The 17391-nt window shown below is 37.3% G+C and overlaps 1 protein-coding gene across 23 annotated transcripts in view; it reads left to right on the top strand.

Annotated features, from left to right (window-relative positions):
- Positions 1–17391, top strand: part of DST (dystonin) — a 293815-nt gene that overhangs the window by 223186 nt on the left and 53238 nt on the right. For 21 of the 23 annotated variants that reach the window (XM_042016274.1, XM_042016275.1, XM_042016296.1 and 18 more), the window contains 10 exons: positions 3425–3586; positions 4607–4777; positions 6028–6194; positions 8382–8541; positions 8800–9126; positions 9301–9385; positions 10543–10784; positions 11757–11963; positions 15639–15758; positions 15943–16050. In XM_042016274.1, coding sequence (XP_041872208.1) covers positions 3425–3586; positions 4607–4777; positions 6028–6194; positions 8382–8541; positions 8800–9126; positions 9301–9385; positions 10543–10784; positions 11757–11963; positions 15639–15758; positions 15943–16050 — 1749 coding nt within the window. The remainder of the gene's footprint in view (positions 1–3424; positions 3587–4606; positions 4778–6027; positions 6195–8381; positions 8542–8799; positions 9127–9300; positions 9386–10542; positions 10785–11756; positions 11964–15638; positions 15759–15942; positions 16051–17391) is intronic. The other 2 variants (XM_042016299.1, XM_042016292.1) reach the window with 1 other exon arrangement.

Genomic DNA, 17391 nt, shown 5'->3' with positions numbered 1-17391 from the left:
ATCCTCCATGTGTTGGCAAAGGGGAAGAGGATGAAGATCTAAATATTGAGGACTGCTACGTTCCCCAGAGGTCTATCTATGACACTGTGCGGCTGAATGAACAGATTGATTCAGGCTCCAAGGGCAGCCTCTCTTCGAGGCATTTTACAGACCGGACCTTACCCTACAGTCACAGAACACTGGACATCAGTACTTTGTGCTCCAATGGTGCCCTTACTTCTTCCAGTGTTTTTGAGCTCCGAAGCCGTGAAGCTAACAAGTTAGATGAAAAAATGATCTTTGATGCTCTTAAACTGAACAGCGATATAATTCGAACAGCTGGGTTACCCAAAGCAAAGTCTCACACAGAAAAGAAGGAGCACAGACGATCGTGGAGAATGCTTGTTCCACCCAGCTTTCCAGATTACACTAACAGAAGTGAAAGCTCCTTTAATGAAACTGCTGATATGTCAGAGGCAGCTAGACTAGACAAATGCAAGTGGGGTATGAATTCTCTTACCTCGGAAGAGGATGATTCTGGTTTATGCAGCCCTCCAACCGAAAGAGAAGATAAACAAGATACACTGTTAGCAGGGGAGCAAACTCAAATGCGAAGTCTGTCTTCTGCAGAAGATATCCATGCAGTAGGTCAGTTCAGACCATATATCCCAGCAATTTGCAGAGAGCAGCAAACCCCACTGCTTGCAAGCATGAGTGTCCCTGTCAAAGAAAGCTGCAGACTGGCTTTGCATGACATTTTACCCTCTGGAAAAGTAAAACAAAACAATGCCCAGACATGTGAGAATGATCAGGAAGAGATGGAGGGGAAATACTCTCACTTACAAGGTTTCAAAGAGAAAATTCTGTCACATGAAGATCCTCTTCAAGGTGATGGAAGAATTATTACCCCTGGCAAAAATGAAGTGGAAAATGCATATGAAGTTAATGAAAAAACTAAAATACGAGTCACAACAGTAGAGGAGGATTATGTGGATGATGTATCTCCTCATGTAGATGTTTATTATGCTAATGCTGCTGTAAATACTAGTGACTTGGATTTTGCAAAATATGAAATTTTATCTGATACGGAGGAATGCAGTGTAGCATGTACAGGCTCAAATGAAATGGCATTTTCTGTTCAACTTGAATTAGATAGCACTGTAAACTGCCCAAAAGTTTTCCCAGGGAGAAATAAAGGCAATATTTGGACTACTGGCATCCAAGACACCTTGGATACAGTCTGCAATGGCCTCTTGTCCAACAAGGTAATTAAAAAACAAACCATAGATTTGTGAAATAGTTGTAATATAACCTTAAAGATATTTGTTTAAAACTCTAAGTTTTGCCATTATTGCAAAAATGCAACTTTTAAGAAATTAATAATTAGGCAGATGCAGTAATCAGTGTCATTTGCATAGCACACATGGGCTGTTCAAGGTAGGTGAAATGGTCAGTATGGGAAATGAATTGGGGGAAAATTCTGAGGGGGTGATTACTCCAGCTGTTTTGAGCAGGGTTATTTATTGCCCAGCTGGTGCCTGTTACTCCCGACGTGGAATGCCTCCTCCGTGCTCTGTGTTGGTGCTCGGTGTCTGCACTGACTGTGGTCGCAGGCAATGCCATTCAAGGGCAGCTACAGCCCATGTGTTCAGCCTGAGCGGCCTTACTCATCAAGGTGCAAGCAACAGTATCAGATGGTTGTGGTTTCCACAGCAGGCGGATTAAAGGCTCACCGCCTCTTCTGAAAGCTGCCTTTTGCATTTGCGTGCCAGAAAGCAGATCTGACGTTACAGTAGTATTTTACAAGCACAGGATCTTGCAGTGCTTTGTGAGTGGTGGATGAGGTAAGAGAGTAAGGGAAGATTTGTAATAAGGAAAGGGTGTTTGTCGGGTCTGTAATTTTTTTCTTCCCACTCTGGTTGAAATCTGAGATACTTCAAGCTTTGTTGCTAAGTTGTTCTGGTAAACTTTGGACTCAGCAATAATTGTAATTTATTTTAAGCTTCTCTCCACAAAGAATGTGTGCATTTTTAAAGGGCAGATTATGGAGATCTGTCCCCTCTGTGGTAGGACGTTGTTCTCAAAAGATGAGACTTTATGGCACATAAAAGAAGAATTTGTTATTGATTCTGTGTTGAAATATTATTCTGCCTCCTCCCTACCCTACAGTCAAGAAAAACACATTCTCCTTCTTCAAGGAGCAGCCAACTCATTGCACGCTCTCAGTTTTCATGTAACCACAGTCTTAGAGTTTGTAAGGGTTTTTTTGTCTGTAGGAACAAATCTCTTAGAGATGCTTAATTTATTTTACCCCTCATGTTTAGTGTATTTCCTGTAGCTTCTAGATTGACTTGTCAAGCTGGTGGAAGCGTGCTCAGCCACCTGAGGTCTGCAGCTTTGAAAGCAATCACTTGCCACAGTGTGTTTGGTGCAAAAGAGGAGAGTTGCTGGTACATTCAGAGTGATCCCTGCTTTTCAGGATGCTGAGAAAGGTTGCTTTGAATGCACTGTGTACACCAAAACTGTTACTGAATGCTGCTATAGAAATTGAAGGATTTAGGGTCAAAAGTTGAGCATTCTTTAGCATTGTTTATTCATTGGTTATTTTTCACTGGCCTGTGTAATTAATTCAAGGGCTTCAGGCCATTTTCTGATCTCATTGACACTTGAGTCAGTGCAGCTTAATGCTGCTGAATACAAATGGAGATTTACATCGCTGTTGCTATTGGTAATAATCTGGCTCTGAAAAAGCTTAAATACCTGCAAGAGTAAAATAAAGCAAACACAAAACTACTCAAAGTGCTGTTGGGCACGGTCAAAGCCTTGGTGATTTGCAAGAGTATCCTTTGAATGAAAGCCCATTTTCCTGAGTGTCTGCTGGGATACTGTTTCAACAGCATCTGTAGTGCCTGCTCCTTACTTGTTACTATTATAATCTCCTAAACCGATTTTAAAATATCTCTTCCTTCACTGTTTCTTTGACTTAAAACTTCGGCTTTGGTCCTAATTTGGATAAAAAGCCCAGTTGTATCTCTTGGTCTGTGCCATTTTTTGTTAGATTTTATAGAGAGGTAATTAAACAGGTGAGTTTCTCTAGTCTTTTTTTTTTTTCCCCCCCCTCTATCAGAAGTTTTCTTTTTTTCACCCCCCAAAACTTCCACCACCTCTCTTTTTCTTGGTCCCTTTCCTTCCTACCTATAACTACTCATGGAAATGTAAGCCATTTCCCCTTCTATGGTGTATTGAATTTACTCTGTTTAGGTTGAGTCTGTTCTGTTTAGATTTATTAATGCTTTTTTAGGAAGGTCCTGACAATGAATGGCTTCCTTTCTTCTAGACGCCAGTTTTAAGCAATTTTTTTTGTTGCATACTGTCATGTAAATACCAGATGAATTTTATGTCAGAAGTTACCATGTTTCATGACTGTCTTGGGTTTCAACTGCAGGTATTCCAGAAAGAAGAAATTGAACCCTTACAAGTGAAACAACAGGAAGTAAATTGGTTGGGTCAGGGCCTTATTCAGAGTGCTGCTAAAAGTACCAACACAGAGAACCTTGAACATGACCTTGAAGATGTCAACACCCGATGGAAGACTCTTAATAAGAAGGTTATTATCTTGTATACTATTCTGCTTTTGTTGTGTTCTGCCTTTTGATTATTTGCTTGCTGGTATCTTTCAAAATACAGGAAATTAAATATTCACTAAGAATATGAATTATATTTACTTTACACAATCGCTTTGTTTGTAATTCTAAGGATAAAATTTATATCACTAATAGCCAGAGGTGTTGCTGTCATTTATAAGGTTTTGCCAAACTTTCTCTAGGTCTGTCCTTGATTTTTATTCAGGAAAGACTCACAGAGCCATGAAATGGTTGGGGTTGGAAGGGATCCCTGGAGATTCAGTCCCACTTTGTCATTCGCATATTTTTTCACTTTGTTGTATTTGCTCATGTACACTGTTGTACCTGCACAGGGCAAAAATACAGCCGAGCTTTGCATGACTGGTGGAATGTTTCCTTTACGTTTAGGACTGTATTGCTTGAGACATCAGAAAGTACCACTGCTTTGAAAAACTGGCTGTAGATGTTTTTCTGTACTTTTCAAGAGTCTTCTTTCAGCAGTAGCTGCTGTTGGAAAATGGAAAGGGTGGGAAGTAGGAATGGTGCTCAACTTCTGTTCTCTTCCTGAAGGAGTGATGCAGCAGAACCAGAGACACCTGCAGTTCACCTATTTGCCTTCTCCTTTCCTATTTTTATTTCTCATTCATGGCATTATTGGCCCTTATTAAGAGCTGCTACTTTGGATTCCTGGCTCACTCTATAAAGAAAATAAAGACCGTTTGAAATGCGAACATCCCGTCAGTATATTTCATAATGCCGGAGCTGTATAGAGGAGTATCTTGTGAGGAATTACTAGAGCAGGCTGATATACTGGGAGTTTGTTTTTTTCATTGGATGTCTCCAGCCCCAAGAGATTGATGCTGAATTGTGACATAGTGCTTTTATGAATAGCTGCTACAAAAATGAGAGTATTTATTAGTGATATTGACAGATGTTCCACAGGTTTTGGCTAATTATTTCACAGAAATAAAATGAGTAGGTGAGATCCTCTGCTGCTTTTTCAGGTTGCCCAGCGTGCTGCGCAATTGCAGGAAGCTCTTCTCCACTGTGGGAGATTTCAGGATGCCCTTGAATCTCTGCTTAGCTGGCTCATTGATACAGAAGATCTTGTGGCTAATCAGAAACCACCATCTGCTGAATTCAAAGTTGTCAAGGCGCAAATACAAGAACAGAAGGTAAGTGAAATGGTTTCAGAATCTCTCTCCTTCCACTGGATCAATGAGAATAAATTCCCAGTCTTTGGCAAAGCATAATATCTGTTCAAGTGTATTATATTACACTGGAGTGTGCTGAGGTGTTTAAAGGAGCCATCTGTTCAAAACTCAGGACTTTGTCCAGGGTTGGGAGAAGTGCTCATCTTCTGGGATATAAGACAGAGAGTGATACTATGCAATCTGACCTCTGGTTAGAATTATTAACATTATCTGGAAAGGATGTTAAAGATCCACTGGAAAAAGAGAAAGCGTAAAAGGTAGGAAATAAAACCTAGTAAATTTTCACTGTAATACTTCCAAGATAAGATTGCAGATTACAGATTTAAATACTTGGCTCTTGATCTTGATGTGATCATTGTCAGTAGTTAGTTGGAGTCCCATTGGGAAATGGCCTGTGCTAATGTAGAAACGCTATCAGTGTCATCAACTCTGGCGTATTTTAATAATGGTTATAGAAAAGAATGATAATCTAGCTGATAAAACATACAATGCATGCAGCTGGACTGTGTGGCCCACTGCCACCCAAAGATTTAAATAGAGTTATGGCCAGTCCAGGTTGTCATCTTGGGATTCCTGCAGTGGCAAAATGTTAATGTTACCAAAGGCACCTAGGGAATGGAGATGGGGAGGATTGTATACAGAGGCATATTTTTTTCTTTACAGAGAAGTTAATGTACTACACTAGATTGGTGAACCCAATTGCATCTCATACAAGTGATGAGTTGATTAGACAATAGTTTTAGTATCTATTTTCCCATTTCTCTATGTATCAGAATTACCTCTGTGATGCCAAATCTAGAAGGGCATGCAGTTTTCCCACAAATGTTCCTGTAAAATGTAACTTAATTCTAAATAGCTGGATTACTTCAAGGGTATTAAGTAGAACTTTTTCCTCTATATGTTCACTTTTTGGGCTGCCACACGTCCTTAGCTCAGAGAAACCAGGGATGTTTGGGCTTCATGAAACTCCAGTGTTCTTAGGAAAACAACTGAGAAACTAAAATGAGCCTGCGTTGGTCAGGGAAGGGGTTTATGTTTGTGGTATGTGTGTCTCTTTGATTACCATTGTTCACACTTTTATCACGATATAGGCATTGTGGGTTAGTTTTTAGGTTTTTTGTTTTAACGGCTTTTCAAGAAGTCTGCTGTTGTTACATTTGTATTATTGCAATATTTCTTAATAACCTGGTGCTTGATTGCTTTCTCTATAGCTTCTCCAGAGGCTGCTGGATGACCGCAAGCCCACTGTTGAAGCAATCAAGCGTGAAGGGGAGAAAATTGCGGAGTCAGCAGAGCCTGCTGATAGAGTGAAAATCTTGAAACAGTTGAGTTTCCTGGATAGCCGATGGGATGCCTTGCTCAGTAAAGCTGAAACAAGGTATTTGAAATTCTTTCATGGATTTTAAAAATGTAGACATAGCATGTGATAGATGTTTAGAAGCAGCATGTGGAACTCTACGGTGTGAAGTACTATCATTCTTTTAATTACATTACTTCTTAGTCTCTTGATATTGATATAATGGGTCCTCTGAAGGAAAAGTGGAGAAAAATGACCTGAAGAGACTTAAAGCTCTTAAAAAAAAGTTTTGTCTAAGATGTGACAATCTACTAGGATTAACTACATATGTATCTTCTGAATATTTTATCTCTGTTAGTTCATTAGAATGCAGGTGTTTTGATGCAGGAACACGTTTTGCAATAGAGTAAAGTGCAAATTTTGCACCTAAAAAATAATAATGGTATTACCTTGGAACTTCAAAGTCCTGACTTGCTGCTACAAAGAGGGGGTACTCAATTTTTTCCTTTTTTTTTCGGATATCACCTACACAATTAGTTTCTGCAGCTTAGAGGTCTTCATAATGTCAGTTGCAGATGCATGCAAGGTGCTGAGCTCCCTTAGTTTTCAAGAGGAAAAAGGACCTTTCAAGTATGTAGATATATATTCTAGCAACACAGAAAGCCCTATCTCCTAAAAGACATTGCAGTCCAATTCAAGTTCCAATTAAAAAAACTCAAATGAAATCCATGCACATAATATCTGTGTAAACACAGACTTACATTTGTGACTTGTTGTCAGTGTGTAAAATACCTGTAAAGTGATGAACTGTGAAGTGTCTTTGAAGAAATCTGTGTTGGAAGGGCTACTGAACGTGTTTTCTGGGTAAGGATTTGAGAAGGACAGTCTCTTTCAGAGTAGAGAGAAGAGTGCATGAGACATAGCCCAAAAAAAGGCACATAATTGAGAGTAAGAGAGGACTTGGGAAGTTGAAGAAAACAAATTTGAAGTGCACAGTGAAGCTTTACAGTGAAGAGCAAATGGTTGTGTTGGTACTTCAAGTAGTATTGAGCTCACCTCACCTCTGTTGTCTTCTATTCCTTCTGGAAGCCTCTCTTTAGCTGAACCTGTTTTGTTACCTCATACTAATAATAGGATTATTTAATTAGTCAACCACTAATAGACCATTATTTCCTTCTTTTTTTTTTTTTTTTTTATTGAAGGAATCTGACTCATTAGCTGGGGTAAATGTTAATGTCATGTTTAATTTAATAATATCCTCCCAGTCTGATGACATCTAATTACAAATGAAATTGCAACTTTTTCCAAGCCATCCATTAGCTGCAAGCTTGTCTCCATTGTTCTTTGGCTGGTCTCTAGAAATGAAGAAGGAATTTGAGAATGATGTTGAAAACAATGTAGAGTACCCCACAGAGTGTTCCATGGCTAAGTATGTCAAGTCTACCTTGTTTATAAGCCTTGGAAAGCACATAAATGTAGCTTTTATCTGGAATGAGATCCTCGTTTGAAAGACGATATTGTGATGTTTTCATGTAGAACAAATCTCCTAAAAGTCTGCTTGAATGGCATTTGTTCAGCACTGCTTGTAGAGAAGTCTTTGCTGTAATCAACAGTCTTCTCTGACATGTAATAATCTGAACGACAAATGTTTTAGGTACTGCTTTTCTGTTTTGGAGGTCAAGTTTCTGTGCTTTATTAGTGTTGTCTCACTAACTTCAATGAGAGCTTTTATCCAGGACAAGAGATGAAATGTAGAACGAAATAATTCTATTCTCATCATTGAAAAAAAAGTTTAAAGACATTTTACAACACTGAAGAAGCATGACGGTATATTCTCGTTCAGTAAAGCCTTTGCCTAACTTAAAACATGTATAATAGTCAAGGGAATGTAACTTCACTCTTTAAGACAGCTGGAAACTTGAGAACTATCTTAACTGGGTGTAAAACAATGTTTTGATAAATTCAGTGATAGATTATTTTTAGCAAAAAGTGTATTAATAAAGTGATATTATTTTTATTTGCAAAACTGGTTTATTAGACAAATACCTTGGAGGTGTTTATTTGGTTTTAATTTTGATTTTTACTTTACCTTGCTTTTCATTGAGTATCATGGATATACATCTGTTTCATTTGGTGACTGGTTCTTACAATGAGATTGAATTATTTCTGGGTTTTTTTCAAAGGATTCAAGGGGCTTTTTTTCATTATTAAAACTGTTTCACACTTACTTCATTACAAAAATTAACCATTCCCTGGGTGTACTGATAGGAACCGTCAGCTGGAAGGCATCTCGGTGGTAGCACAGCAGTTCCATGAAGCTCTGGAGCCACTGGTGGAGTGGTTGACAGCCACAGAGAAGAGGCTTGCAAATGCAGAACCCATTGGAACACAGGCCTCCAAACTGCAGCAGCAAATTTCTCAGCATAAAGTAAGATACAAACCACTCACCTGCTTTGGTCATTCTTTTTAGATGCTTCTGTAAAGCACAACACAACTGGCAAAGCTGTTGCACTGTACTCATTTTACCATACAGTTTCATTTTTTTTCACTTGTAATTTAAGTTTTATATATTTATGTTGGCAATACGTCCTTTTTTGTTCAATTTTTATTGAGTTCCACTTACATTTATTTTATGTTTTTCTGATTTTCTTTTCCATTATTCTTCATTATTTAAAATAAAATATAGGCCCTAGAAGATGATGTCCTAGCTCACAATAAGAGTTTACATCAGGCCATTAGCGCTGGTCAGTCTCTAAAGACTATGAGCTCCAGGGAAGATAAAGATATGGTGCAGGAAAAGCTAGATTCTGCTCAGGCACGATACATTGAAATTCAAGAGAAGAGCAACAGCAGGTGTGAACTTCTCCAGCAAGCTTACAGCAATGCTCAGATTTTTGGGGAGGACGAAGTTGAGTTGATGAACTGGCTGAATGAAATCCATGATAAACTGAACAAATTGTCAGTCCAAGATTGCAACACAGAATTGCTTGAGAAACAGCACTCTGAACTACTGGTATTTTGATTTCTGTTCATTTCTTATTTAATTCATGTTTTTAATTTGATTTATATCCCCATACTACATTTATTTTCATTAATATATCTGGTTTAAAATGTCAGTCTGATTATTCTAAATAAAGATAATATATTTTGTTAGGTCTGTGCTAACATAAATGACCTTTATTCTTAGGATCTTCAGGAAGAGATTCTTCTTAGAAAACAAAGTGTTGATTTGGCTATACAAAATGGCTTAGAGCTTCTCAAGCAAACAACAGGTGAGAACTTACATGAAACTATAATTTTTCATACTTTTCTTTTACTTGGAGGTGCTAAAGAAAATTAAAGTGAAACTTGTAAATATGGTTCATATTTACTGGTTAAAGCAATCATAGTTGTTTATTTTAATAAAGGTTTGAGGTCAAGGTAGGTTATGTTTTGGGATCAATTTTACTTTTAATGTAAGTGAGCAAAAGTGTTTTTTTTGCCTGTAGAGAATTTAGCCCTTGAATCCTTTTGTTATTTTTAGTGGAAAATTATTTTAGTGAACCTGCATTCCATTCCTAATAGTGAGTTATGGACATTACTCATAATGGAGGGCTGTTTGGCAGTGGACACAGTGAATTCCCTGCAGGCATCCGCAGATGAACAAGATATTAGACTACCTATTACTGCAAGGGGAAAGCTTCATCCGTGGGAACTAATGCTGTGGGAAGGGTTGCATTCCAGTTCTATACAATGTGTCTGTTCTGTAGAGCAACATCTGTCCAGATTTTCTAGTACTTGTAAAGTTCTTGAACCCTTTGAGACATACATATGTTTGCACAGGGTGGTATTATCCTTTTCTGTTCCAAACTTTGACATTGCGTGTAGTCTATAAAGAAATCTGAACGTTCCTAATAAGGCTAATAAATTTCAATGCATTGTTTTTCTTTTAGCCTTTTGAGTTCTGTTTCAAATGGACAGCAATGAGGGTGAACTGTGATTGAAAGTCTAATTAGTAATAGGTAGATTTATTTTTTTGTTCTTTACATTTTCAGTAACAATTTTATATCTTTTATTTGGCCTTTTTAAGAAGTATTTTGAGTATAAGGGTGGATTTTTTAGGAACATTTGTGTTAAATATTGGATTTAACCCCTTACTTTCTAATAGTTTAGTAAAGCAGAAAAAAGGCAGAAGGACCGATTCTGAACTGACGTAAACTTTGTAGCTCTGTGGGCTTTACTGATGGTAGGACAATTTACAGCAGTTGAAGATTGACCTTGTCACCTTGTTTGGGTTATTTTATAAATTAAATACTGAGGTTTCTGTAATATGTGGTGTTCGGGATTTTTTTTTTTTTTTTTTTTTTTTTTTTTTTGTTGTTGTGGTTTTGAGTTTTTTTGCTTTTTAATATTTGTGATCACAGGAAATAACATCCCTTTGATATTTTAGGTGATGAAGTTGTAATTGTTCAAGATAAACTGGAAGGCATTAAAGCGAGATACAAAGACATTACAAAATTAAGTTCTGATGTATCCAAGACTTTAGAGCAGGCTCTGCAGCTTGCAGGCCAACTGCACTCAACTCACGAGGAACTCTGCAAATGGCTTGATGAAGTAGAGATGGAGTTACTTTCATATGAAACTCAAGTACCAAAGGCTGAAGAATTAAGCCAAGTACAAGAAAGACAAAAAGTAGGTTTTAGAACCTGTGAATTATTTACTGCTCTGTGATTCGGTGAGGTTTTGTGTTAATTTACGCTTGACGTGAAATAACTTTTTGAATAATTTTGGCATCAGATCATTTGACTAAATGTAACAGTAGTTAAGAATCAAACTCCCTTTCCAGAGTCATGTGCTATGATCACTTATGAAATTGGGCTGAGGTTTATTTTTAGCACAAGAGAAGCACAACATTTTCATTTTGTTCAAGGACCTACCTAAGACTGGGAAACCTCATAAGTTGTCAAACAAAGTTATTTTAGTTCTTTAGCTGTGGCATGGATAAAATCCTGTAAAGTGTCAGTATTTTAAACATATATTACTAATTTTGTTTAACAAGATTTAGTTCAAAAGAGAAAATGTAGTATAAGCTCCATGGTATGGAAAATGTTGAGGGGGGAAGCTTAAAAAAATTCTGTTAAATTTCTTTAATAGATGGGGAGTTCTGTACAGGTAAAATTTCATTCCCTTGCGTGAATATGTGCTTGAAATTCTATCCAGTCATTGTTCATTGCAGAAATCATTTAAATTCATCATATTTTGCTATACTGAGTGCTGATTTCATTTGCTGATGACTTAGTTCTTTAAGGAGTTGCAGTTTGCAACCATCCATTAGTTTTATTTTCTTTGGATGCTTCATGAAGTACTAACAATTCTTAGAAAATTTTCAGATGGTCATACTGACTAGAGAAATATATTTAGGTTAGATTCTGTGGAAAATTCTCTTAAGAATCACCTACCTTTCTGTCAAACAACTTACAGTATCAAAAAGCAAATACATATTAGGTGAAAATAAGTATTCTAATTTAGCCCTTTGGTTTGTGTGGAAAACAGTTCTCAACTCACGGGGTAGTTGAAAGTATGAAGAAACTGCAAACTGTGTTATGTTCCGTTCATATAGTGCCATGTTTAAATGGTTTAATTGTTTTAAATGGCCTTTTACAGGAGCTGAAAAAAGAAGCAAAGAACAACAAAGGCTTACTGGACTCTCTGAATGAAGTTGGCAGTGCCTTCCTGGAGCTGGTGCCATGGAGGGCCAGAGAGGGCCTAGACAAGATGATAACAGAGGACAATGAACGTTACAGATTAGTGAGTGACACGATCTCTCAGAAGGTGGATGAGATTGATGCTGCCATCCTGAGATCCCAGCAGGTACTGAAAACTGTTCTTTGGACAGTAACAGTCTCTGGCCATCTGTAGTTGGACAAAAGCTGTCCTTTAATAATGTTGCCAAAAGTTCATTATACTTGAGCAGCAAAAGGCCCACTTGAATAAAATGGGACTCCACTGTTAAGATATGAATGCCGGAAATCTGTTAATCTGTACGCTTTTGTAGCTGTCTCCCTTTCTGTGGATGCAAACAACAGTATTTTAGCTAAAATTGCTGTTGCTACCCTGTGGCTCCTCAAGTCGGAGTTTGCTTAAGAACTGAATGGCTCACATCTTTTATACATCATGTTGTGTTAAGTAAAATATGGTCCAGATCCTGAGCCACCTTTTCTGGATGTGGCACTGATACTGCTAGGTTGGCCACAGCTTTTAGCATCAGCTGCTTGTCCAGCTCATCTGTGCATTACACAATTAACAGCTGGATGGCCTTGTTCCAGCTGTAGTGGAGGATTTAAATAACACTTGCTTTTATTAGTATCTACAACGCTTTTCTTCTTGGGGCCCAAAACCTGAGTTATTTAATATGTGGAGGTTTCTGTACATGCACAGAAGTATATACGGATACCCTTTGAGAACTGGGCTCTAATTTTGTCACTGAGTAGTCTCATATTTAAGCCTGCTTATAAATACATTGTGAAAACACAATCTTCCAGTGTCTGCCTACAGTTCAGGCATAAAAATGCTGGTGGAGATTTCTACTTCTGCTATATAGTTCCCATAAACAGTTGTAACAGGACAAGGAGAAACTATGTGTGATAATTTCAAAATTTGCCATGAACTGACTAAAAGAGACTGTCAGTAATTCAGATTTTCTTCTAAGTGAGCTTAAAAATAAGTACAGGTTTCTTTTTAAGGGGTTTGCTAATTAATATTTTCTTGTCTCATTAACCTGATATTCAAAAATGAAGGGTGATTTTTTTTTTTAATGAGTGATAAGGTGAGATAGAAGATTGTATTTTAGCTCTCCTTCAGATTTTCTGAATTCCATGACTATGTTGCATCCTCTAGCATAAGTTGAGCAGTTTCAGGTGCAGACATGAAAAGTTCAGAGCTGCTATTTCACTAGCTAATGTTGCAAAGGCACATTGCGCTCTCATCCTGCATACCCCTAACCTCCACTTCAGCCAACCCACATCACCACAGTAAACTCCTACACACTATATCCTGTGATAAGTTTCAGGTGCTTAATGTGCTTCCAGTAGAGGATAAGCTACTTCCCATTTAGCTATGCAAAATAAAAAGCATTTTTGAAAAAGCTAGTGCTCTTTTAAATTTGCCCTGGGGCAACTTCTTCAAGTGCCTATACTATTAAGAAGTTTTGGGTAGAGGACAAAGCTGCTGAGAATTTCATGATAGATGTTCCTGGACCAAGGTGAGGGGTGCAGCCGGCAATACAGATGGTTAGGCATAATGGCTTCATGTTGTGAATGGAAGCTGGAAGACTAACAGACAGATGAAATGCCCAGCGTTTTTAACTACCTGGGCAAAATGGTCCCAGACTGGTGGATTTATCTTAGAGATAAATTCAGCTGCATGGTTTAGTCTTCATTTCTCAAGACTGTGGGCATTGGTTGGGTCCTCTAGTGTAGGAGTCCTGTGTAGAAACACAAGGTCATATTCTACTTTGGGCTTACTTGTTCTTCACTCTAAAGCAGCCGTAGAGAGTGCTTTAGAAAGCATTCGTGGAGAAAATCACAGCATCATCATATTCAGCAGTCATTCCTGGTCAGAAGAAAAAGTACCACAATGAACTATGCTTGGTTAAACTGGACAGGGATTAAGTAGACAATTTTATAGTTACTGAAAGTGTAGCTCAGGGCACATAGGTAACTGCCATGTATAATGGGAAGAAAACATTTCAAATTTTGGATGCAGAGAGTACCAATTTTATGCTTTTTATTCCTTTATGTTGTTTTTAAGCATCACAAATTGGAAATCCTATACTTTTAGCAAATCGAGTTTAGAGTTCTGTCCTTCCTCAATGCTATTTAACTTGGAAGTTTCACTGCCATGCCTTGATTTTGTTATTTCCATTAAATGTTTCCTCAATATTACTTACATACCTATGAATATTTGGTATCAGGAAGTCACACTGCAGTTAGTTTGTACATCTAACAGATTTGAAATCATCTTCTCCTTTTCTATAGTAAATAGATGGGCTTCTGAAAAACTTGATTGTGAACTGTAGTTTCTAAAGGCAGGATTTAACTACCACTGGCACATGTGCTTCATGCTAATGTTTACGGTACTGATTGTTTCAGAACATACCTTTCTAGTAGGATGTCACAATACTTAGGACAAGTCTTACTTTCTCTTACTTTAAATGAGAAATGACATATAGTTAAAAAGAATGTTGTGCTCTTTCATGTCACAAATGGATTGTAAAGTCTGAAAAAGATTGACTCATAAAGAATGAAATCTCAGAACTGCATCTTTTGTTTTGTGGGACTCATGATTAACCACTAAGACAAGTCTGAGTTAGTGACTAACATGAATTCCAGTTATATTAAGGAGCAGGGCTGTTATGGACCACAGCCATAAAGGCACAGACCAGCATATTTTAAAGACAAGTGGGACTGAGAGTGTTCAGAAAAAGACTTCTGAGGAAAGTGTGGGCATCAATAACACAAGAAGCTGGTTGTGACCTAAAACGTCCTGACAGACTTTCACAATAATTCAGAGCTATATTAAGGTTCAGGTAATTTCGGGGAGGAGCCAGAGTTTTAACTAATTCAATAAATAAATTCTTAGTAGTTTCTACAATGTGTATCTGATACATCCCATGCAATATTTCTCTATGGCTTAGGCTCAAAGCTGCCCTGATTGAGTACTGCAACGTGTGTGCTAAGATGCATGCCTATAAACTTGATCTGAAGAGAGAATGTATGATTTTTTTTTTTTAATTTGGTCTCACATTTCAGAAGACTTAGATCCTCACATGCTTCTTTTCATGCTTTTCTTTGCAAATTAGTAAGAGACAGGTCCTCTCATTACATTAGTGCTTTTAGGTAATTTCTAAAACACTTAAATGTTGACTGATTGTAGTCAGAAGTCAATCTTTTAGGAAAAGGACTGGCTGCACCCAAATGCTAAAAAAAAATTTTGCATTTAACCCGAGGCCTAGATTTGGATGAAATCTTGTCTTCTCTAAGTTTGGTGAGGTTTTTGCACTAACTTCATTGAACAGTGATTGTTTTGTCCTGATCATTTAATACCAACACAGCTCTTCAGATTAATAGGGTAACATCAAACAACTGTGTCTCAGGATAATTGCAACACTAGCAGTAATAATAAACACAGAGATGAAAAAGACATGTGAAAGAAGAATAAAATGAAAACAAGCAGTCTAGTTAAAACTCTGAGATTATTACCCATTTTTATTTTCCTATGACTGTTAGAGAGCTGTAGGCTTTGGAAAAAGTATTTGCTTCTGTTGCTTTGTTGTGCTTATGAATTAGGCTGCTTGTATTACAATCTCAGAACAATTTTGGGCATTGTATTTCATTTATATAAAAACCTCAAATGGAAAGTGAGCTGCTATCTTTCTAAAAATTCAAAAATATGCTATTTATTTTTTTTTCTTTAAATTTTTTGAAACAGTGATTCTAATTTCATGTCTGTAGAACTGCTGAACTAATTCTTGTCTCCCTCATTTAGTTTGATCAAGCAGCTGATGCTGAATTTGCCTGGATTGCAGAAACAGAAAAGAAACTGATGTCACTGGGTGATATTAGGCTTGAGCAAGACCAGACCACTGCTCAGCTGCAAGTTCAAAAGGTAAAAGAAATGCATTTCCAACTGTCATGTTAATTATTGGCTGGCACACTCTCCATCTAGAAAATGTACTGGCATGATTTAATTTTCAGTCCATCATAATTAATGCACTTCAAAACCAGTTTTTGCTCCAAATACTTTTTTTCTTCTTATTATTATTCTAACCAATTTTTTGTTGTGTTTCAAGGCTTTTACCATGGAGATTTTAAGGCATAAAGATACTATAGATGAACTTGTTAAATCTGGGGATAAGCTTATGAAAACATGCACTGAAGAAGAGAAACAGATGATGAAGGTAAAGTCCCTTAAATTGCAGTTACAGTGGTAGATATGCAGACAATATATAAGTAGAAGGATTCCTATAGTGTCTTTTTAAAAATATTAATGCAGAAGCATTAATTACAGTCACTTCTACTCTGAGGATTGTAATACTAGAGGAAATGCTGTTGAGTATTGCTCTCCTTCCTTCAGGATGTTAAAAGAACAAACGCTGTGTACTTGCTTCTTTGCCTGACACTAATTTGGAGCGCCATTTATCATCTTCATCCATAGTAAATAGCATTTTAGCCTATAGATGATTGAGTGAAGAGGTATTACTCATCTGGGTTGATGTGTGGAATCTGGCAGTTTATCTTCTGAGTTCTTTTGGGTCAGTGATGCTCTGGGCGTGAGCATTTCTGTGCCGAATTCAACGGCTGTGCACCTCTGTGTGTATCTTTACTTTCATATCTGCTGATTTCCATGTAGACCTTGCTTGCCAAGATTATTCCATCCTGTCACAGCCCATGAAAGGCATTCTTATGGCTTTGTTTGTAATATCACAGATACGGTGAGCCCAATGTCAGGGCTGCAAACGTACAGATGGATTTTTCGTGTTGGCATTTAGGAAGGATTAGTTGTGGGGTTGGGATTTTTTTGCTAAATTACAGTGAGACTGGATATGTTGTAGATTTAGTCCTTCCAATCTGTGAAAAACAATGCTTCAGTAATTGTGTTCTGCTGCAGGATCTCTAAATTTGATTTTCTCTTAAGTGAATTTAGAATAGATGAGATGTTCGGTCTATGAAACTGTAGTGATAAGGCAGAGCAATTTTGTGTGAGTCTCTACTAAATGTTTATTTGTCAAAAATATTGTATATCTGTGTGTTAAGGTTATGTTCTGTCCTCTGGATAGCATCTTTATACTTAATTTACATGCAAGACATAACAAATGAAAGGATAGCTTGTTCTGCCAAAAAAAAAAAAAGCTTCTTCACGTTCACTGTCTTGCTTACATGTAGTTTTTCCAAGGCTGGGATTTATGTGCTTTGTCACATACAATATTTCATAAACATGATAACATGGGCAGTCTTCCACAGGAAAAATGTATAGCTAGTAGATACTTTCTTTTATTATCACATGCCCAAATACAGTAAATTTGTAATGTATAAGCCTTTTAGTTCTATCACTATTATCTATGTTATTAATGGTAATACATTCTCATTAAGTAATGTATGCTGACCTGGAAAATAATGTTTTGTGGTTTCTGCAAGTTTGTAAACGACAGTCACGAGAGTATATCCTATCATTTTGCCAGAGTGAAAAAAAACCCACCAAAAAACCACCGAACCAAACATCCCAACAGATTTTATGTATT

The sequence above is a fragment of the Corvus kubaryi genome, unplaced genomic scaffold (assembly GCF_017639235.1).
Source record: "Corvus kubaryi isolate FWS band 111438036 unplaced genomic scaffold, C.kubaryi_AGA036_p1.0 split3-73, whole genome shotgun sequence".
NCBI classification, from domain to species: Eukaryota; Metazoa; Chordata; class Aves; order Passeriformes; family Corvidae; genus Corvus; species Corvus kubaryi.
This window is presented reverse-complemented; position numbering and strand designations above follow the sequence as displayed.